Source organism: Doryrhamphus excisus, chromosome 5, assembly GCF_030265055.1.
Source record: "Doryrhamphus excisus isolate RoL2022-K1 chromosome 5, RoL_Dexc_1.0, whole genome shotgun sequence".
NCBI classification, from domain to species: domain Eukaryota; kingdom Metazoa; phylum Chordata; class Actinopteri; order Syngnathiformes; family Syngnathidae; genus Doryrhamphus; species Doryrhamphus excisus.
The window spans coordinates 10624538-10647804 of NC_080470.1; the positions used below are offsets into that span (position 1 = coordinate 10624538).

Sequence of the window (23267 nt, forward strand, 5' to 3'; positions counted from 1 at the left end):
ATGAGCAAAATATTACATCAAGATGAATATTTTCCATAACCCCCAAAACAATAAAACCGCCAGTCAACCTTTGAAAAACTTGACTTTAATTTCCACACATCAATAACAGCTGTTAGAATGCGACTTTTCAAATTTTTACAATCGTCAGGCTTCAGATTTGACACCTTATAAGTCCTCAGTGACATCATCATCCTCATCAGGTTATCCAACAGGTCTTCTTTCCTTCAAGGTGTGCCTGTAGGAACAACTGGAAGCAATTCAAGGCATAATAAAATATTTAAATTTTATTGTCTTTTTAATATGAACATATAAAAAAAACAACCAACCAAAAAAAAACATTTACATTATGGATTGTATGCCTCTGTCCATGCTACTTTTAATGCATGTTTACCATCTGAAGAATAAGAGATGCCACAACATATAGGATGCCTCCCCCTCAAAAAAACATCACCTGGCTCAGTTCCATACCACTCAGATTCCAATGTAAGGCAAACAAAACCAATGAATGACAATCTACAACCTATAGCAACAAATGTGTCCTTTTTTTTTTAGAAGCAGTTACTTACAAACAGGATGGGTTTCTTATATTGTTTGTACTCCTTGTTGAGAATAACCTACAGACATAGAATGAAATCGGAAGACCAGATTTGACTGACCCTATTTCAAAAAGTAATTGTGTTTGCGCAGAAAAAAAGAGGGAAATGCAGGCCTCACTTTCCAGCAACAACTTCCCTCATGGACAACACAAATAGGGAGACTTGGTGGTGGTGGTGACCTGAAACGACACTGCCAGGAGGCAGATGGGGATTGTGGGTCAACAAGAAACTTGTAATCCAATCAGTGACTCTTTAGCACGGTGGGCTCGTACATAGACAAGCGGTTTGGTTTGAGCGCCGACACGCACGGCATAAAGCAGCAAGGTCCTGTGAAACAGTGCTCAAATTCCCACACCAATTACACAGCTCAACATCCAAACCGTAGTAATAGTAACCATAGATTTAGAGACAAATTCGGGAGGGTAAAAAGGAAAACACGTGTGAATAATTTAGAGATACCTGCATAAAGGACACACAGGTGAATAGGGGAAAGCTCAAGAAAAAGCGCAGAGCGCATTCTCCTCCGCTAACTACACAGTGGCCTCCAAACTTCACAACCGTCCCCTATTGAAGCAGCTATTGAGCCTGTTAAATCCTGTCACACATCGCTCAAATTCAACTGCATAGAACAATGACTCCGTTTTTAAAAAATACATTAATGAAAACAAAATTTATCCAGTGTAAAAATTGGCTTCTAAGCTTTTTGATCGCTGATCAGTCTGCTAAGTGTATAATGACTGAGGTAGGTTTCCTTTTACATAGGACAAAATTAAAACAAACAAAAAAACAAAACAGGAAACATTACATATTGCGGCCGATGTTGTATACTTTTCCATAATAAAAAGGATAAATTCCTGACAAAAACCTATATGTATAGAACAGTGGGAGAGGTTTCACCAAGCATCCATTTCGTTCCTTCCACTTTGCTGTTATTCTTTTGCCATTTGTCGTTTTTCTTTGCCCACTTTATCACAAATGTACCCAAACAAAGAAAACCAGATGCCCGCTGAACACCGGCAGCTTAAAGAGCCTATTGTTTCTGGTCGGATAGCAATGAGGAAAGGAACTGTCAAGAGGAGAAGGAGAGAAAGGGTCAGAGGTGTGGTCTCATTTCTCTCACTGAGGAAGTAGAGTTAAAATATTTGCTGCAGGGTGACAGTCGGTCAAAACTGGTAGTGTATCCTCCAGTCAAGTTGAGTATAAAGAACAATCCTAATAATGACACAAGATAGGTTCATTAACTTTGTGTATGTGTGTTAGGAGTTAATCAGAGTTGATTCGGAGAAGATTCTGCTGTTTGGGCGACTACGGATCACTCCTGCTTTCAGCCCCACTAGCTTCTCAGTCTGTGTGTCAAGGTCATGAGGGTGTAATGGTTGTGGTGCAGAGGGTAGGGGGGTCAGTATGCAGTGACCAAGTCCTTGTCATAGTCGTATCGGCGTCTCTTGGGGGCAGTGCTGTCTGAGCTGTCCTCAGTGTCCTCGCTGTCACCCCCGGCCCCGCCCCCTTCCTCCTCAGAGGAGGAGTCAAGAGTTAGATCAACCACAACGCCTCCAGGCTGCGCCGCAGCGGGTCCTCCTCCGGAAAAGTCAGGTGCGCCTCCAGATTTGCCCGTCAGACTGGCACTGCTGTGGGCCGGCGAATGACCATTTGTCTCAGGAACACCTGCAGTCAGATGCGGGCCAAAATCGGCCGGATATACACAGCATGGTTACAGTTGTTCCCATTATATGGTACATTATAAAAAACATAACCAGCGTGCGAAGACCACTCTGCACACTCGTCATTGCTGAGTTTTGGGTGCGGGGGCATTGAATAGAGAGACCTGCAGCCTCTATTCCATTCTTATTGGTCTCTCTATAGGTTAGAGCAAATCTGAGGCAGAGTGGGTCAGTCATCATGTCAGCAGAATTTGGTTGAAAATTGACGATGTCAGAGAAAAAAAGAGGTATTTTGTGGAACAGATATTTTTTAATTATGAATTTATTAAAAAGGTCGGAGTAATTGTAATGGTATATTGACTTGCTATGAGGGAGAAAGGAGGCCATAATGATCCACCATACTCTGCCTCAAACTGACTTTACCTAGAGACAGCAGGCATTTAAAGATATAGAAGGGGGAATAGTAGTGGGGGGGGACTATATTAGCACCGTATCGACGCCATCCTATTATTCCAATTTGGAATTTCTGCACCATTTATTGGTGTTTGGCCATAAGAAGCTTTTAAGCTCACCAACTTCTCTAAAGCTTTTTCCAACAGCGGCCCAAAAAAACTGCTAACACACAGCGCATGTAAAGCATGCCCTCAAGGCGGCTTAACTGTGCCTGATGTATATTAAGTGCAATTTAAGGTTGCCTAAGGGTGCATTTCTTATTGTAAGATGACACGGGACAGCCTCTACACAAGAAATGTCACATTCTCAATACCCGAAGAAAAACTCAAAAGTAACTGATATAGTATTTCAATTAGAATTGATCACATTTGACTTATTCACCCTCACCTCCTGGTCCGGAGGCCTGCGTTCACACTAGCATTTGTTCATCGGCCTGTTCACTTACGCCAATAATTCACTACTATGAATTAATTACAGCAATTTCTTGATTTTCTGTATAATTATCCATGATACTGTTCCAGGACTGTTTTTGTGAACATGAACGTGAAATATCCGCCAACTATTGCTGGAACTAGAGGCAGCGTGCTCTCGCCGGTAAAGGTGCATTAATTTAAGACACGTTCAAGCGGCGCCCTCACGTTCGGCATCTGAGTTACACTGCACCAACGCCGCCTCTGACAAAATGTGTCAGACAATGAGCCCTATCCCTCAGGCAGGAGACACAGCCACACTTCGATCTTTAGTGAAAAAATATTTTAAAAGACAGATTACATGTAGCATTCCGGTCACATGACATTATATTAAATTATTTGACACTGCATGGAGTCAGACATGGCATCTCTGCCATGATAGAGAGGGGAAAAAAAGTTGCTCTCCCATTCAACTGTTGTTGAAATACTAAGTTTAGAATAAATTAATAGAGTGGCTCACTACTTGCCATGCTAGTGGTGGCTATCTCTTATGTTCCTGCAGTCGTCTTGTACCCTGCGCAATATTGTGTTTCAAGCGCGCCGCAAATGCTCACTTGTCACAGTCCACCCGAGCTGTGCGCATTCATTGGACAGACGAACTGGGGAAGTGCCGAGACTGACCTGCACCCACCGCAGAATCAGAATTATTTGCAGAGGGCACACGCGTCACACATCACCCATTGTCTGACACAGCCCCGCACACAACAAAAGTTCCTCCTGCACCAAGTGCTACATTGTGTCGCCGTGCTCCTGCCCAAATTTTGCCCATACTTGCAAGTAGAGCGGGTTAGGACCGGGGCTTTATAGCTGCTGCCTGACGGATGACGACATTGCACGCCTCAAACTCACCACACCCTGCCAAGTGCACGCCCCCCACATGCTGCACCAATCAAAAGCTTTTCAAGGGGCCACCCTGGTGAGACATTTTTTGAGGCACGTTTTGCAGGATGCAAAACTTACATCATTCTTTTTCAAAAAGACAGAAAGTCCCTCACATGGCACCCATGGTTGTTCTGAATGCTGCAGCGGGGGCAGAGCTGATCAAAGGAGGGGATGGGCGTTATAAAGCAAGTATCGGCCAATATAGTGAAGGTTGGTGGCTGATCGATCGGAGCAGCCCTACACGCCTATATAATCAGCTGTTGACGCTCAAAATATTAACAAAACATATTATATTAGATGCATAACAAATGCATATAAATAATATATGAAAGGGATTAATGAACATGTAAAGTTATTTTTTTGTGCTGTCCGCAGACAAAATTTGGCAGCAAGCTCAACTTTCACCACCTTCCTGTTTTCAGTTATATCAAGAATCACATCTTCACTGAAAGTAAAGTAACCCTGAAGGTTCATTTATCCCTTTCATCCATCATTTATAACTATTCCTATTCATTTCAATAGTTTTCTTCGTGTAAATCTGTCTGTGATTGGCTGGTGACCAGTCCAGGGTGTACCCCGCCTCTTGCCAGAAGACAGCTGGGATAGGCTCCAGCACACCCGCGACCCTCGTGAGGATAAGAGGTAGAAAGTAAATCTGTAATTGCAAAACTATAAACTATGTTTTGTGTTAAAATTTTTGGCTTTCTGGAATAGATTAATCGGATTTACATTTTCAGATAGGAAAAATTGATTCAGTTAACATTTGTTTGGGTTAGAGTCGGATCTTATGGAATTACAGACTAACCAAGGTTCCACTTATAGTCCAGTAGAACTTATGTTTTCTTCCTTTTCATGACATCTTTTGACTGATGCAACTGATTCTACAGAAAATCCGAACCACCCTCAGAAACGAACCAACACAAAAGGGCAAGAATAAAAATTGTGAAGTGTCTTCCCACGTACATATATCAACCACCGAGTACTCTGGCGTATTGCTGCGTTCTCGTTCCTTCTCCTTCTCTTTGTCGTCACTAATGGGTCGCCAGGAGCCGTCGGTCAGGTACTCAATTTCCTCAATATCCTCATTTGTCTCTTTCAGAATTGTGGACAACAACCTGTAACATGCACAAATGGGCAAGGGTGAGGCTCACCAAAAAAGTTCATTCCATCAGCAGTACACCCTCAAATATAAGCCGAGAAAGTTGTAATACTGCCTCCCACCACTGGTGACAGTAATATGTCATTTGTTAGGGACAGGGCAGAGGAAGACACTCAACTAGCAGCTGTGTAAGTGATGGAGAAGTTTTTAAAAATCCAAAATAAATGTAAAAAATAAGCCCCAGGCCCAAGATTTGGTCCCCAAGGTCAAAAGACTGTTCTAATTTATTGTATTACTGTCTCATATGGCTTGTGCAGCACCTTGGTCAGCCTAAATTGTTTTAACTATGCTACAGAAAAAAAGTTTGACTTAACTTCATAAACCTTTGAAATCTAAAATTATTTAGGTTAGCTAAATAAAAATGTTATCACAAAAATGTGTACATTGTCAAAAAGCTTGCATAACATTTGGTATTGCCTACCCATCAATAGTGAGCAGCTCAAAGGGGGCAGGCTTGTCACACACGGGGCAAGTCCATGTGGGCTTCTTCTCATTCATCTGCAGGAAGAAGACCGCGTCGAAGCACTGAAGGTGGGCGCAGGTTAAAACTCGACATGGCACACCAATCCGCATCTTCACCAGCTGGGGAGAGAAGATATTATATTATATATATTATAGGTAGATCTCAAATCTACGACAACAACAACAAATACTCACTGGACAAATGAGAGAAACCCTGAGGCCTGTAGTGGCAATCTCACTCTCTGGGTCAAAACGAAGTTTGTCTTGAACTACAAAAGTCAAAGAAAAGTTTCAGCCTCTATCAGAAGAGTAAAAAATGTAATAAAAAAATAAGAGTAATAAATTAATACTCACTGCGCTCACGACAGCGTTCTGCACTCTCAACGGAGCATAATTTGAGCTGGTTGAAGAGGTCTGCTGCAGTGAACATCCTCACTAAATAAACTGCTACAGAGTACCGCTGAAAACACACATATAAAACTTATTACCTTACAATTAACAGATAACATAGGGTTTAGCTGATAATGCAAACTAGAAGTCGTAACTGCGCCGACTCTGACCTTGCCAAAGTTTCCCCAGGTGATGGTGACTCTGTTAGTGAGGCTAGAAAGATGCAAACATGGAGTGATGTTCACAGGACGACAAGGACGACGAGGTTCAACGCCAGGCTTGTTAGAGGGGTAGTAGCCCTGAAATGCACGCAGTAGACTTTAGTCTTAAAATTTAAGCATTTAGTTGCCTGGATCCCATATAATGTTTAAACTGATATTCAATTTCTTCTTGCCAATTATGGCACTCAGCACAATTACAATAACAAACCACAAAACATAGAAAATAAAAAAGGCATAATCTAATGTACTAACATCTGATAGTTGTGGTCACAAACTCAAACAGATGGAGGGCAAATAAGCGTATTCGATGATGTGCCATGTTGGTTGTTCTCATGTGATATCTAAAAATCTGCTGACTCTTGCTTAACTTTCTCAGGGTCATCTTTAACCTTTTCAAAAACATTGGATTATTTTTTAGTAGTTCATTTTTAGTTGTTTCTTTTAGTTAATTGTTCTTGTGCTCACCTCTGCACGAAACAAGTGATTTTAGTAATGCGTACCAATTCTATGTAACCACGTTACCAAGAATTGTAGGTACAAAATTCATCACGACATTTTCATGAGATTGAATTACGAGGTTGATGGTCAAATCAGATTTGAATCGAATCGTGAATTATTGGAAGACATCGCTAATCGATTCTTCATTTCCTCACAGCGTTTCATCTAAATCTAAGTGCACAATTATTCAATGACCACCATAAATATACCACCCAGATTACAAAGCCTCTGAAGAAGAAAAGAAAAAGAAAAGAAGAAAACAAAATGGAAAAGTAACATACAAAAGAAAGAGTCTGCTCTGGGTAATATGGTTGTAACCAGCAATAACACAAAGTTGACAGATATAAAACACATAGCACGTTCAAATATATCAACTGTATATTGGATTGGTTTTTTTTTGTTTTTTTTACAAAATGATATAAAGTAGCCCCTGAATCCTTTAACTTTACTGTATTTGACCCCTCTTTGGATAAATTTCATAGTGGAAGCTCGTACCCCGAGGTTGTATGATGTGAAATTTGACAACACATTCCCGGAAAAATACAGCTTGAGTAGCAAACGAACCAAAAAAACTTGAACATTTGAACCACTACAAATATACGTAGATCATCTGTACTTTTTTGCTGTAAACTTACTGGGACATGACAGTAGGTCTGGTTGACTTTAACAGCAATGTTGGGGGGATACTGGTCCTCTTGGACACCAATGGAGTCTGTGTAACATATTCTGCAACAAAGAAAAGTTCCCAAATTTAGAATATATATCTGCATGCATGGACTTTTGTCATGTTATCATACGTTAAGATGAAAAAAGTAAGTTGCTGAGGCAATGAGGACAACAAGCCAAAGCGGTATATCATTCAGGCAGAGTAACTTCTTACCTAAGAACCACTTGAATTGAAGTCATTCCTGGACGAATTTCACTGCAATAATAGAACACCACAAGTTGAAGCAAAGTTTCTATTTGCTAAAGAGAGCAGACTAAGCTGAAAATGCTCAGCATTCCTACCGTGCGTTTCTGATTTGGTCTGCTTGACTGGGTGTTAATTCAAATATGCACTGATTGTCTTGCAGTTTCCCATTACTCTGGCTAACTGTCAAGGGAGTAAACATCAACATGTCACAAAAGGAGAACAGTGTTCATTCAGGGCAATTTAATATACTGTATAATCAATAATATACATTGATTTAACTGTTGACTTACTTAGCTCTGTTGGAGGCAGCAGTGTTTCCAATGTCTGATAGAAGGGCAGGGGAACCAGCTTGACCTCCGGTGGAGGGGTGGCCATCGGTTTGGACATGCCGTTGAGGTATTCAACACCCTGAGAGGTGGCAGACGGGGACGAGCTGAGGGACGAGTAAGACACCGGGATGCCCTCTGGGCGCCGTGCCGCCAGCCAGCCGGTGGTTTTGGGGAAACGCGACTCATACAGCTGCCGGACGTTCTTCAGCAGCTCGGGGCTGTATTCTGTCTGCACCAGCCTCAGCGCACGGCCCACCAGGTCCTGCTTCAGCCCGCTTTTGCTGCGCCCCATGGAAGCCAGCAGCGTCTGCAGGTCTGAGACCCGGAAACTTTTGACCATGTTCTGGATCAAGAACAAAAACTAGATGAAAATAACTCATAATAAGACCTAACATTTGTTGTAAAAGTTGCAACAATCTGTCAATGGTAGATTGATCAACCATTTTGGTAATACATTAATCATTTGGTATATTAATAAATATCCTCTGATTTCAACCTCTCAAATGTGAATATTTTTGAATTTCCTTAAGTTTCCTTAAGCCTTTGACTTTGGAAAACATGATGGGCAATTTAGACTGTTGTTGTGAACCCAACCATTAACTGTAGGTGTTTGCTTGGTATCAATTTGTTCCATCTATGACCTAACCCATGGGACAGTAACCCATTTTTTTAACACCCAAGTAGGGAAAATGCACGTCTTTGTAATTAGTTCTGACTGGTGATTAGGTGAGTGCAAAAAAGGCAGGAGAAGCTGATGTTTGGCAGATGTTGGTTGAGATGTGACAGACACACATTTCCCCAACACAGTAAAGTAACCATCAATATATCCTCCCAAAAAGAAACATCTCATAAGAAAAGAGATTTTCTGAACAGATACATGCTTTTTTTCCTCTCAATGCTGGCTTACATTTTTTGTACTTAATATGTGGTGAGAAAGAACAACACTGAAAGACATTTTCAACACATACACTCATCACCTTCTGAAAGGTTGTCATTTATTTCAAAGTAGATCTACTGCATATACTGTATGCAACAGTGGTCATCCCTGGATTTCAGCCCTGCGCACGACGGCTCAAATGAGCACACATGCATGAGGTGAAGTCACCTCTTCCAAATTTTTAATGGAACATGTCGATTGCGACATGGCGATTGTTGCGAGTCACTGTCCAGCCAAGCCATACGCGAAATCCGTGCATGTTATTGTATGCTTGTGAATGTCATCGTGCACACGTTGGCTTGTGAGGCGATCCCACAAAGTAGAAGTCTTCAACTTTTAATCACTGTCGCCCAGACGAGGACCAATCAGCGGGAGTTTCATTGGCTGACCAATGAACGGACAGGATGCCGTTTAGTACGCTCTCACACAGGTAAACATGGTAATACTTGCCGTGTCAGATTTTCTAGAGCTATTTGACATTTCTAAAAAAGAAATTAAGAGATAAAGAAGAAAGCAGCAACATGGGAATTTGTTTGCACCAGAGTTAACATATCCAGTAAGTTTACATTAATTTACACATACACAGGCCTGTCATGATAAATTTTGCTGGCCGATAATTGTGCTATTAATTATCAACCAATATTTGATAATTTTGACTTTTTTTTTAATTCTTCGGATTATCATGATCATTGCATCAGGTCACATTTGAGTGTAGTGTACTAGTGTAGCGTCTCACACACACACACACAACTCCTATTCCTGGTGTCAAAAGAACTACACACACATCAACACAATAGGTGGATAAAAACAGACAATACACTACCAATGTATAATGATGAATATTAACTACTTAGTGAGCTCTAACCATGTGCATTTCAGCTTTTTTTTTTTTACAAAAACTGTACAGCAAAACACTCTGGGAAACTGGGAGTACTCCAAGTGACGCTACATTATAAAGGTTGCCTGTAAAAAAATAAAACCTTCACACAAACAGTTATGTTGTGTATTGTTAAACTATAGTGGGGATCATATTTGAGCCACTTATATAATGGGTATGACAGACTGCACGACTTGCTTGAGTTTAGAAGGTAGCCATCCACCCTGTGCTTAAATACAACCCTTCGCATCACAAGCTGGACCACAACACGGAGCACTATGAACACGCACCATTTTGCTCTGTTTCGTTTAATATTTACTCGATCAAAAGCCTCAGTAAGCGTCGACTGTCAGGAGGAAGGCTAGGCTGCACATTCACACTGGAACTGTGGCATTCGGCTTACAAACTATCGCCTTTGTGTCTTCATTCATATTTGCGTCTGCTTGCCAACTGCTAACACTCGCTACTGGCACACATTTTAATAGCCGAGAAGATGCTCACTCTCTTCGGTGTTCATTTCATATAGAGCCACTGCACACAGACATACATTTATGCAAGTTTATCTTCAAGACTAACAACAGTACTCAACCAACTCGTCTTTCTCATTCCCTCCAAGAGTCAAAACCATGGGAAACTCATAATTCGCTCTGCATTGCAAGCTCATCACAGCAGTTTGTCACCATCGTCAGCAAGCTAAAAGAAACAGGCTGTCAATTCACTGTGCTGTGCTGCACAATTCTTCAGGCGTCAAGTTAGGTTTAACCAAGATTATACTATCATAACCCGACTGCCTGGCATCTGTTACACAAGCACACTCACTGCAATTCAATTTGTTGGATTCTGTTTGTAGGAATGGTAAAATTAAGAACGAGTCAAACTGCTAAAAGTTAAGATGTTTTTAAACTTTGGCCTAAACGACTATCCCATTAATTCAAAGAAGGTTCAGATTATATAGTTTAAATATAATTATATCAATATAATTTTGACCACAGAAAAGATTCAATATTACAGCTACACAATTGGTTTCCAATGTAGGAACAGAAAGAACAAACTTCATTTAAATTGTCTTTGGCCTTTTTTTGTAATACAACTGCAAAGAGAAATACTACGTCAAACATAAATCCGGCAAGGAAACTTGTGAACTAGTAGTTGCGTATAGTCTGTCCGGATTGCAGAGTACAATACAGCTGTAGCAACAGCAGGGCTCTACATTAAAAACCAAAATGACTTGCCCATAGGGAATCCTTAAGGTGAGAACTACTTGCTCGAACTTGCCCCATGTAAAATGAAAAGACTGCCATAATGATATCATATAATTTTTTGTGGCATCACATGAGAATCTCAAATAAAGATGAAATGAGAGTACTACCATAATACCTTACACATGGTAGTCGTAGTAAGCAGTGATATTTATAAGTTGTGCACCACAATGAAACATTATTGAATAGACACATTTGTGTACTAGTAGTGTTTTTAATCCAGAAAAAAAGCTCAATGGTCAAACAATAATTTGTGAAGCAAAGGTGAGAAAAATACACTGAGAAATGGAAGCGCTAGATTTTGTAGCTTGTGCAAAATCAGCACTTGGTATTGGATCTAATTGGTGGTGTTTCATTGTGACCACTTCAAATTGTCACAGCAATGTGATTCACTCACCTGTGCCATCATTTGATTTTCTGCCGCTAATAAAATACTTGTTTAGGAGGCACTGGTTCATCACTTTTTGCTGTTTCCTTCAGAATTAGACGATGTTGGCAGCGCCGCCATGACGGATGTTTTCGTAGTCAAACGATCGCTGATTGGTTGATCGCGAACAACGGGTGTGGGTAAAACGCGGACTGTGGATTACGGACCGCGGTCTAAATAAACGATGCTGATTGGTCCATTTCAAGATTTGCAAGGATTGCTTTGCAAATTACCACCGGAATTACGCAGTCCGTGTTTTACCAACACCCAACAAGATCCGCTTTAAAAAAACTCTTGGCAGTATGGCATGCCAAAGAGCACTTGCCCGACGGGAATATAATGCAAGTTAAAACAAAATATAATTTTGTTTTAACTTGCCCCGGGCCATCGGTACATCGTTATTGTCGAGCCCTGAACAGTAACAACACAACGGTCTGTTTTTGACTAAATCCGACCCTCGTCGGAAATAAAAAAAAACACACACAGCTAGCTTTGTCTCTGATGCAGGCAATCTCTGTCCAGGCTGCAGAGTAAAATATGGTTAACGCTACAATAACAATGCAACTGCCCTTTATTGACGCAATTGGAGCCACCTATTGCATTGTCTCAGTAAAGAAAATGTGCAAAGTTAATGGTCTCTGAGGCAAAATGGTAAGTCCTCTGTCTAGGCTACGCAGTACAATGAGTCGACAACATTAATGGACTATGAATTTATGTATATGTTTACGTATATGTATACAGAATGGACTGGAAAGTGAGCTGATTGGCTTCCTCCATCAAAAATATATGCAAGTCCGCATTTTAACTTATTATTATCAGAGGTAAACTTCGGCTTTTACACTTATGACAACAAAAATGTCTAAATGTTTAACCTGTAGAGTTACTGTACAGTTAGACTTTATAAAAGGCCCTGGAACAGATTGTTGTTGAAAAGACAACTGACCCTTCAGAGATTCCACTGCACTTATTTTCTTAACTGCTTTAGTGTGTGTAATCGGTATTAAAAGGGTGTATAATACACAGATTTCTCAAAAACGGGTCCATCAGGTAAAGTAAAAACAAAGGATATTTACAGGCAGAGAAGAAGCAAAACTGTATTCCTTTAGAGGAACCCAACCTGAAGGCGATGACTGTTAAAAAAAAAAAAAGCCAAAGCATAAACAGTGAAGACTGTATACATAAACATAAATTGCGACTAATATATCACGCATCAGCACTACTATTTAAATAATTCAATGTACGCCACAACAGCCGCATGTTTTTATGTTCAGCAACTTCCAATCAGAATCAAGTTCTAGACACTCAATGGGAAAAATTTGGCCCTGGAACATATCATTGCTGTTCACTGAGGTTTGAGGGTGACCAGGAGGTTCTGGAATACACCTTAGTTCATCTCCCATTGCACCGATTATTAATACTGTCTCCAGCAGGCAGTTTAACTACACAGATCTGTATTAAACTAGTTCTCCGGAGGTCGGGATATTTCCACTGGAGATAAAACTCAAATGGCGTTCGCCATTTAAAAGGGAAGAACGGAAAGGAAGTGCAATTCTTTACTGTAAGACAACATGCTGGCCATGGCAACTATGATGAATTCCTCTTTTGTACACACAAAATAGCCAAAGCATACCAATGAACTGAACGTTCGAGGACGGTAATCATAAAAGTGCCGGAAGGTGTTTACATCTAAGCATTAGCATCGGCATGCTAACGGGAGTACGAAACAAAAAAGGAAAACAATGTCCGAGAAATCGTCACTGCAACGCACCAATGCATCACAACCGGATTGAGGACAAGTTAGGACAAATATACTTGGTATTCATTCTTGCCTGATCAATACAGGCTGCGTTGTTCAGCTCCTTGGTACTCAATCATGGTAACCGGACGTTTTGACAGGTGCACTGCTCGGTAAAGTAGCCATGTATCAATAGCGATAATGAAAGGCAAATCTAGTGGAAATGTCTGGTTGAATATTAGCAAGAGCAGATCCAATGAAAGACGGCCATAATCATTCATTTATCTTCCTTGAAGGCGGCGTGATGCTAGCTAACCATTTGCGCTGGCTAAGAAAGCTATGCTAGCACTAGAGGCTAGTTCAATTCACCGCGAACCATTGACGCCATTAACTGTCACAGCACGCCCTTTTAAGCCGCTTTTACACCAAGCCCCTGGGTTTCTTCGTGTCCACATCGGGTGTTCAGCACATACACCCACGACGGTTTAATATTAACGCAAAGCGAATGAGGTTCTACTTGCCATCGCCTCCACCAGTTCGGCCGCCATCTTCACGCAGCAGTACCGCGAGAGTCACAGTCGACGGGCTAGTCTTTCACCAATGGGACCTTGAGCTTGATGTGACTGACTGCCACATCAGCCAATCATGTAGTGGTACCCACCGGGACACCAAGCGGTCCATTCTAAATGGGCGGACGAGCGAGTTTTAAAGTAACAGTGCAACTTTTTAAAAAACACTCACAGACTGGTCTTCCTCTCAATTTAGGCCTCAGTGTCCCCTCAGAAGACCAATTTTCACAATATTCGCTAATTCTTGATAATATGGGTTTATAGTGTCGCGGTTTTGTCGATGTTGCTCGCAGTGACCGTTTTAATTCAATGTGCATGCAAAGCAATGGCTACCAATTGGAAGAGGTCGCATGGTGCGATGGAATCCCGTCCGAGCCAAAAACTCCATGTCGGGTTGTGGAAATGTGGCACTCGATGCTTTGTCTGAGGCATGATGAACATTTAAAGACATTGCGACTAATTGACAATGTGCGTTAATTCGTCAAGGTAACGACAAGTCACGTAGTGCTGAAACTCAAATTCCACAATGTGACATGTTCGTTTACAAAAATGCATTCATTAAAAAAGGCACTTTTTTAAATCCACTCCTTTTGTGATCCATTCCCGTTTTTCCAATACATCCTACTATGTAGCAAGATACATTTCAAGACCATAGACAGAAGTGCCGAATTGACACCCAGTTCTGTATTATGCCCTGTGCGTGTTTGGCCGCCATGATGGTGAGCAGAATCCATAAAAATTACATTGTAAACATGTCATCTGCACACTGCTCAGCCATTGACGGCTGATTGATGGTAATGGTAATTACTTTAGCTGTTTTAATTGTTAGGAAATTTACCAGCCTGGAATGATAAAGTACTGTTGTACATGTTTGTCAGCGCTTCTACAATCTCATTGATAACACCTTTTATGGTTTCCATTCCAACAGCAGTTGTGTTTTTGCTTCAACAATTGTTGTCAATGTCAGTAAAACATTTTTTTTTTACAACAGTGAGAAACATGGAATTAGGATTAATTTCTATAGTTTCATATAGATGGTACAAAAGACCAAATTTGTCATTTCCCAAAAAAGTTCCCCAAAAACAAAGACAATTATATGTGATATTTTTTTTGTTTTATAACACTGGTTGCTGTAAATAAACAGGGTGAAAGTGTATATTTTGTGGGACTGCCACACAATACTGCCTTATTATTTCATACTCACTTAGTTTATACCTATTATACTTTTCCACTTTTCTGACCTTTAAATGTAGTTACAATGTATTGTACTGTACTGATACCAAAGTTTCAGATAATGTGGTTTGCGCATTTGGAAGCGAGCCCTGAAAGAAGATTGGGATGGCTCAAAATGGGTTTCAAAGGGGGGCGGACTTCCTTATATGGGCGTGCTCTGCTCTCCCCCAAGCTCTGCTCCTGTTTACTTGCTAGCAAAGCCATATTTGGTTACAATTCCGAACAACGCCACCATCAGGCACGATTAGTTGGAGTTTCTGATCCCCTACTAGCAAAGGAAATGGATTTTAATCTGTCAACAGCACTTCACACTGGACTGTTTTGTGTACATGGGCCAGTATGCAGCTGGACTAGCCGACGCCTTTCCAATGTTACTTCAGCAAAATGTAACAGTTTATCAGTGTCCTATCTGTGTTTATTTTGTGTAAGTCATGGAACAAAAGCGCTTGCATACAGGGAGCGGAATTGCTATTAGCCGTTTCCCAACACAATTAGTGGCCACATTCTGTTATTGATGCTGTAGATGCTGTAGGACAGCGTAGCCCCCGCCTAGCCCCACCCACCTTTCTTGCTCACCATCATGGCGGACTTTCTCCTCCATAGCTGACTACACTCTGTTCCATTCATTTGCAAAGGATTCGGAACCCCCATTTTTACTCTCAAATCCTGTTGGTAATATCTTGTTTTGAATGTCATGTGTTTTGTTTTGGCTTGAAGTGACGTTGTACAACGTCAATAAAGCAACATTCTTTTTTAAAGGGGAAAACGTTGTCACTGTATTTTCCTTAATAAAATATTTGTATAATTTTAATAACCTCTGAACAACACTGAATTCAGAGATCCAGAACAACATGATTATCAACATCCTGTTGCTGTAGTGTTAATCATAAAAAGTATTATACTTCAGTATTTGCGGGAATTTTATGATCGTCTGGATGGTGGGAAAACAGTGGCCTCTGCTGGTCACAATGTATATTTCATGTTCCACTGTTAAAACAGAAGAGGGCAACATAGTCCATGATTTCACCTTTCAGTCACGATAAACTGGCACAATACATAAAACAAATATAGCCAGTGACGGTTCTGGCTCTGACAAATAGTTTTTTTTAAGACAATTCATTTTAAAATATAAATGTAAGTTATACATTGCCACAAAAACTTACAAAATATATTTACAAATAAGGTAAACGTATAACACAAGTACAAATACATGTCTGTGTGGAGTTTGGATGTTCTCCCCGTGCATGTGTGGGTTTTCTCCGGGTACTTCGGTTTCCTTCCACATTCCAAAAACATGCTAGGTTAATTGCCGACTCCAAATTGTCCATAGGTATGAATGTGAGTGTGAATGGTTGTTTGTCTATATGTGCCCTGTGATTGGCTGGCGACCAGTCCAGGTCCGCCTCTCACCCAAAGACAGTTGGAATAGGCTCCAGCATACCGGTGACCCTAGTGAGGATAAGCAGCATAGAAAACGGATGGATGAATCGATGAAAGTTTCAGACAATATCTGCTCAAAATTCTCATTTTCTGTCAGGCATCCAAACGGTCATGCCTGATGGCTAAAGCTAAGAAGCTTCATTTTGAACATGGTCGGATTGTCGAGCTGCACAAGCAAGGCCTCTCACAGTGTGCCATTGCTGCTGAGGTTAGACGCAGTAAGACATTCATACATTTCTTGAAAGCTTCTGAGAATTACGAAACAAAAAAAGTCAAGTGGTAAACCCCCAAAAATGTGCTGAGGCAGAGGTTCTAAGACACAGGGTGGTCCTCAACTCAAATTAAAGCCCTTACTGGTGCCGACTGCAGCACAATAACCACAAGACGGCAAAAAACGAATTCAAAGACCTTGTCTCCTTCAACGCCACAAAACTGCCAAGGAGCATCAAACATGGGACATTGAAAAGTGGGAAAAAATTATTCTCTGAACTTGACGGTCCAGATAGCTTCCAACATTACTAGCATGACAAGGAAATCCCACCTGAGATGTTTCCTCCCCTGCACAGTTGAGGGATGTCCATCATGATATGCAGTGCTTCATCATTCAGTGGAACACTGGGGCTTCAGTTGGTGCAGGGTCGTCAAATGGTTACGTGCAGATGTTGCAGCAGGTATCCCTCATGACTGAGGGCCCTCTTCTGTGTGGTAACAGCTGGGTTTTTCAACAGGACAACGCTGCAGTTCACAATGCTGGCTTGACCAAGAACTTCTTCAGGGACAATAACATCACTCTTTTGCACCATCCCGCATTTCCCCCTGATTTAAATAATAAAAATGGCCATCAGTTCCAGATAGTTGATGCCTGTTGTGAAGCCATCTTCACCACTTGGAGCAATGGTCCCAATAGCCTCCTGGAAACACTTGCATCAAGCATGTCCTAACCGATTTTTGAGGTGATTTAACAAGAACGGTGGAGCTACTCATTACTGAGTCCAACTGAGACATTTATTTATTCTGGTTTGGAGAGTCTTTTGTCATTTTTTTCAGTGAGGGTCTTAAACTTTTGATCAGCTGATAAACAGCCTAATTCAGTTTAATTGTTTTCAATAAATTATATTTTCAAAATACTTTGTCTCCTCAACCCCTCTTTTTTTGTGTATATTGTAGATATAGTAATTTATTCAGTGTTGTTAGTGTTAGTGTTACAAGGTCTTCGGTCACAGTTGAACATGGCACTTCAAGGCAAAGAAAAAGCTTAGCTCTCCATACCGAATGGCTATAAGACTGCCAACATTGTGAAAGTTAGATAGTTGAATACAAATGTAAATAATGGAAAGTTATATTTTGATTGATATAAAAAATGCACTGTAATGATTCATATATTTGACCAAATAAAGGAAAAAAAAGTGAGCTACAGAGCTATTCCAACAATGAAGATGGGTGCTGACAGCATTGCTGCAGATGTTGGGAGGGATGCTCAGACCATTGACTGATTGGAGGGAATCGTTTTGGTCCCATTTAGTTTTTACAGTCCAAAAACAATGTTAGACTATATTAAAAAGAGACAGGTCAAGGACAATAATTCATAAATGATGTCCTATGAGTGTAAAAATACATTTATATTTATAGTAAAATATGACAATAACTTTACATTTAATAAATACCCTGTAAATGTACTGAATACTTTATAACACAATCAATTTACAGTGAAATATAATTAAATCAATCATTTTTATTTCAAGGCTGCACGGTAGATGAGTGGTTAGTGTGCAGGCCATACCACTAGGAGACCGGAGTTCGATTCCACCCTCGGCCATCTCTGTGTGGATATTCCATATTCTCCCCATGCATGCTTTTGTTTTCTCCGGGTACTCCGGTTTCCTCCCACATTCCAAAAAATGCTAGGTTAATTGGCAACTCCAAATTGTCCATAGGTATGAATGTGAGTGTGAATGGTTGTTTGTCTATATGTGCCCTGTGATTGGCTGGCGACCAGTCTCGCCCGAAGACAGCTGGGATAGGCTCCAGCACTCCCGCGACCCTCGTGAGGATAAGTGGTAGAAAATGAATGAATGAATTTTTATTTTATGCAATAAGCAATTATAAAGGGAGCAGAGTTTAACTCTGTATTCATATAATATCATATATTATCTCCAGTTAGGATGATGTATAAATTATGTCTTGCTGAGGACATTGAATTTTGACACTTGCAGAAGCATGCAAGTGTACCTAATGTTGTGGCCACTGATCTATCAGATCAGTATTCCACAAAAGTGAGCAAGCATTTTTATTACATTATATAACATCACAAGACAAGGCTAGTATAGAGAGTATCCTAAACCAAATGTTGCAACATCAGAGTAATCTACATTTTTACACATATGTTGACTTTGGGAAAAAAAAAGGAACCTGTGCCCCTTTAATTACTGCTCCATTGTAATTGAGGTAATTCTTTGGACAGCATCCTGCATGGACAAAACAACTTTAACAGGATAACACTGGCATTTAAAAGGCCTTTGACTCTACAGCATGCATCCTGGGTGCTCTATGTCTTGCTAAATCTCGAGTGTTTAATCTCCCGTAATTACACAGATTTACTTTAGGTTAATAAAAATAATCCGCCTAAATTGAGACCCCCTACCTCGACCTCCCGTGTGCCTCCTTTGCCCCTTTCTGTGAGGGATAAATTCACAGTCATATAAATAGTCACCTTCGCAAACCCAACTTTGACTTGAAGTCTACTCATTGTTGCTTTACAGAAGAGATTCCGGAACGCGGAAATCCAAAAATTTCACCGCCTTTAACCTCACGGGGCTGACGTCATTTCCACGCGTTGAGATTGTGTCGCTGATGAGCGCGTCAAGGTTAACAACAGTTGAGAGGCTCATCTTTATCTGTGATCTTGTCAACAGTAAGACTTTGGTGAAAGAAGCCGGGGACATTGCGGCGCTCCTTTTGCAGGACCCAATTCTGGGAAGACCATTTTCTTAATTGTCTGTACGATTTCTGTAATGAGTGGCAGATATTTAAGAGAAGAAATGACAACGACAACTGAGGACAGAAGCAACCGAGAGCGACTGGGACTGAGCTTCACCATCGACTACCTTCTGTTCAACAAAGGAGTCAAAGGAGTCTCGGCAACGCAGGAGCAGACTGCGAACAATGTGGTCGCCATACAGGAGAAGTCGATACAGAGGTCAGCAGAGATCGGAGAAAGGAAAGTTTTAGGACAGGAGGGGGATGAAGAGCAACAAGAGGAGGGGGAGGAGGAGGTGACCACCACTCCCAACACCACCACAACCATATCTTACAGCAGCGACTTGGACAAGTCCGAGGACAAACCCAACCAATCTTACATTGCGCTCATCTCGAAGGCCATCCTGGCGTCTGAGCAGAAGAAGCTGCTTCTATGTGACATCTACCAGTGGATCATGGACCACTTCCCTTACTTCAAGAGCAAGGTACCGTCCCATTACGCCCCATTTTCTACCACTGTTTGGTCTGTGGGGAGCTTGACCCCGTCCCACCTTGGACTGGTTGCTAGTCAGTCATAGGGCTACTTCTCATTCAGTTTTTTCTTATGGAAACATTCATTGTTGTCCGTTTTCACAAACAAAGCGACCTACTTGGCACAGGTAATCTGTCTGAGTGGTTAGAGACAATTAGGGACTCCGCATGATCCCGTTGTTGGCAAATTCACAAATAAACTAATCCTGTTGCTAGGTTGCAAACCACCTCCGCCTTTAGCAGGTGCAGTGGCAGATTGAAGGTAGCCGATTGGATTACGCTTGATCGCTGGTTTGACGTGCTAAAAAAGTAACGCAGGGTGTCGAGATCATTCTCATGCCTTGACACGCTATCCCGCCAAGAACGAGGACAAGGTGACATATACCGAAAGGAGGCTCAAGCTAACACCTGCTTATGCCAGTTTACCCTTTGTTTTAACTCCTGCTGTTTCTTCTTCCTGTGTCATTCCAGGATAAAAACTGGAGGAACAGCGTCCGACACAACTTGTCCCTGAACGACTGCTTCATCAAAGCAGGCCGCAGCGACAACGGGAAAGGCCACTTCTGGGCCATCCACCCATCAAACTACCAGGACTTTTCCAACGGGGACTATCACTGCCGGAGGACCAGGCGGAGGGTCCGCAGGGTGGCAGGACAGCTCCAGCTCTCACCTCTCAACTCACCCTATCACCTCTCCCTTCAACACAGGACGACCTGCTGGTGCTGTTCACAGGTCCACACGCTCCCGCTGTCCTGTTTGACCCCCAGACTCTACTGGCCTTGGTCACGTGTGCAAGGGCTTGTTGGCTTTCACCCTAGCCTGCATGTCGCTGCACCTTAATGGCCAACTACTACATTGATGAGCAGTTTGGCAGTGACTCACCATCCAGTCATTTTAGATAATTAATATTTGTCTGTGAGTTTGTCATGTATTTGTTTGTGTAATCTAACTCTTCAGCAGACAAAAAGGTCAAATCCATGTGTCGGTTTGGCTTGAAATTGCTCACACAGATCAACGACCCAAAAACCACTGTAACGTTTGGGCGTTTAGTTGAATAATCGCAAATATTCGCCCATTGGTCGTGACCATTTGTCTAATGATTATAAAAATTAGAGTATGTCTGGATTACATGTATTCTAACATGTCTTTCATAGCATTTTAAACCCAACCAATATGGATGGCCACAAATGTCATTAACAGTCACGTAATCACCCCTCTTTCACGTTGATATTTGTCACCTTTTGTTTAAATATGCAAAAACCAATTCAATATACAGCTGTTCCAGTGATAAACAGAAGTATTTCACCATTACACACAGAAGAGTCCACCCTCCAGAATCATCAATAATGGTGCTGCCCATCTGTCCATTGTCCTCCATAAACCAGGAAGCCTCACTAACACAAGACTAGACTCATGATAGACTTTTGCACAGTCCTATTAACCTCAAAGACCAAAGTTAAGAAGTTATTCTATGAAGCTAATTGCACTTGTCTCATTTGTACTGATTGTTTTGTGGTAGAATAAAGCAACTGTTCTTACATTGCTGTCATTATGTGTGTGTGTGTGTGTGTGTGTGTGCGTGTGCGTGATTATACTAAAAGTGAGCCCGCTGCTAAAATCCCATGCGGCGTTACATGCTAATTAGTCAAAGCTGTCGGGATGCAAAATCTGCTGACCCTAAGAGACTAAAATCGGGCTTTTTAAAGCCGACTCCTGAGTGTACGAGGCCGGATAATCTCGGCCAATCCCAAGCAGTTTCAAGAAATAGGAAGCTTATCACACGATGTAATCCGTAACCACTGCTAAAGAAAGACGAGGGGCGGAGGGGGGCAAGGTAGAGAAAAGCGAAGAATGGAGGGAGAAGAGAGGATAGATACTTTCAAATAGGAACATAATAAAATATCCATATATGGAACTATTGCGATGTATTATCAATTTTAACGATCAGCTCTGGTGTATATTTTTTTTTAAATAAAACATAGTTGATATAAACTTCATTCAGTGTTCCTCTTCAGTGAGCTGAGTCGTGATCATCATCTAGGTGGAACTTCTCAAGAGAGCAGCAGAATATTGGGCAGAAGTCGCAGAAGAAGGCGTAGGCACAATGAGTTTGTCTTTCTGTCCTTACTGTTTGAACAGACTCGACACCGCTTTCTTTTAGAAAGAGGGGGCTTTGGGGGGGTTTGGCAGGGCAGGCTGAGGAGGATGCTGGCAAGGATGCTCTTTGTGTTGCTGCTTGGTCAGCGCTGCTGCTGTCTGACCAAGGCAGCATAGCATTTGTGTCTTGAGGCCTACTATTAAGGCAATAATGACTGTGTGTTGACTCCTTTTTGTGGCTAGTACATTAATATGGATTTATAAGCTGTACACTGACCACTCTAAAGTATAGTATTGTCCCTCAAGAAGATGAAATGTGAACACAGGAGTATCCAAACATTTTCCAGTGCCACATAGTGTAAAATGAAATGATACGAGGGCCATTGATATTTTGTAAAGCAACACTATGAAGGTATATATATTCCAAGAAAAAACTACGTACATCTGAGCTTTGTGATATAAGTGAAAAAGTGTATCATTCATATCAACTTTGCTATTTGCTCTTTTTTCCCCATTTCTTTTTAAATAATCTTCATTATTTATTGTCTTTATGCCTATAATGTTTTGACTTTACTACCATAATATTTAGCACTTCAACTCAATGCTACTTAAATGACATTATTTTTCCTCATAATAATAATAATAATACTATTATTAAAATAAATTTTACATAATTAGACCATTTAAAAAACAGCTGTCATTTTATGAAAATAAAGTCTAAATATGAAGTTATATTCTAATGACAATAAACTTATTAATGATAATAATAATAATAATAATAATATTATTATCATCATTTAGTTATTATCAGTTATCAGTTATATTCTATGACAATAAACTTAACATTATTAATGATAATAAAAATAGTATTATTATTATCATTAATAATATTAAGTTTATTGTCATTAGAATATAACTTCATATTTAGACTTTATTTTCATAAAATGACAGCTGTTTTTAAAATTTTCCAATTATGTCAAATTTCTTTTTAAAATTTTCTTCTCACAATACTATCACATTATTTCCCTATGTGGACTTTATTCTCGTTTTCATCAACTTTCCAAATATTCCAAATTTAATGCAATTTTTTCAAATTTGTTTCTCATATAACTTAAATAAATAATGTATTTTTCTGTAATATTTAAAGTTTAT

At 40.7% G+C, this 23267-nt stretch overlaps 2 protein-coding genes across 2 annotated transcripts; one reads left to right on the forward strand and one right to left on the reverse strand.

Moving 5' to 3' along the window:
- Window positions 1–271: 271 nt before the first annotated feature.
- Window positions 272–13948, reverse strand: pias4a (protein inhibitor of activated STAT, 4a). Its single transcript, XM_058073772.1, has 11 exons — window positions 13791–13948; window positions 7996–8377; window positions 7801–7885; window positions 7673–7714; window positions 7428–7518; window positions 6244–6372; window positions 6038–6143; window positions 5879–5952; window positions 5643–5803; window positions 5026–5177; window positions 272–2261 (listed from the first exon to the last, which is right to left on the reverse strand). The coding sequence occupies exons 1-11, from the start codon at window positions 13815–13817 to the stop codon at window positions 1996–1998; spliced, it is 1515 nt and encodes a 504-aa protein (XP_057929755.1). The 5' UTR covers window positions 13818–13948; the 3' UTR covers window positions 272–1995.
- Window positions 13949–19449: 5501 nt separating this feature from the next.
- On the forward strand, window positions 19450–21538 carry foxq2 (forkhead box Q2). The gene is made up of 2 exons (XM_058073774.1): window positions 19450–19972; window positions 20490–21538. The coding sequence occupies exons 1-2, from the start codon at window positions 19523–19525 to the stop codon at window positions 20856–20858; spliced, it is 819 nt and encodes a 272-aa protein (XP_057929757.1). The 5' UTR covers window positions 19450–19522; the 3' UTR covers window positions 20859–21538.
- The last annotated feature ends 1729 nt before the right edge of the window (window positions 21539–23267 follow it).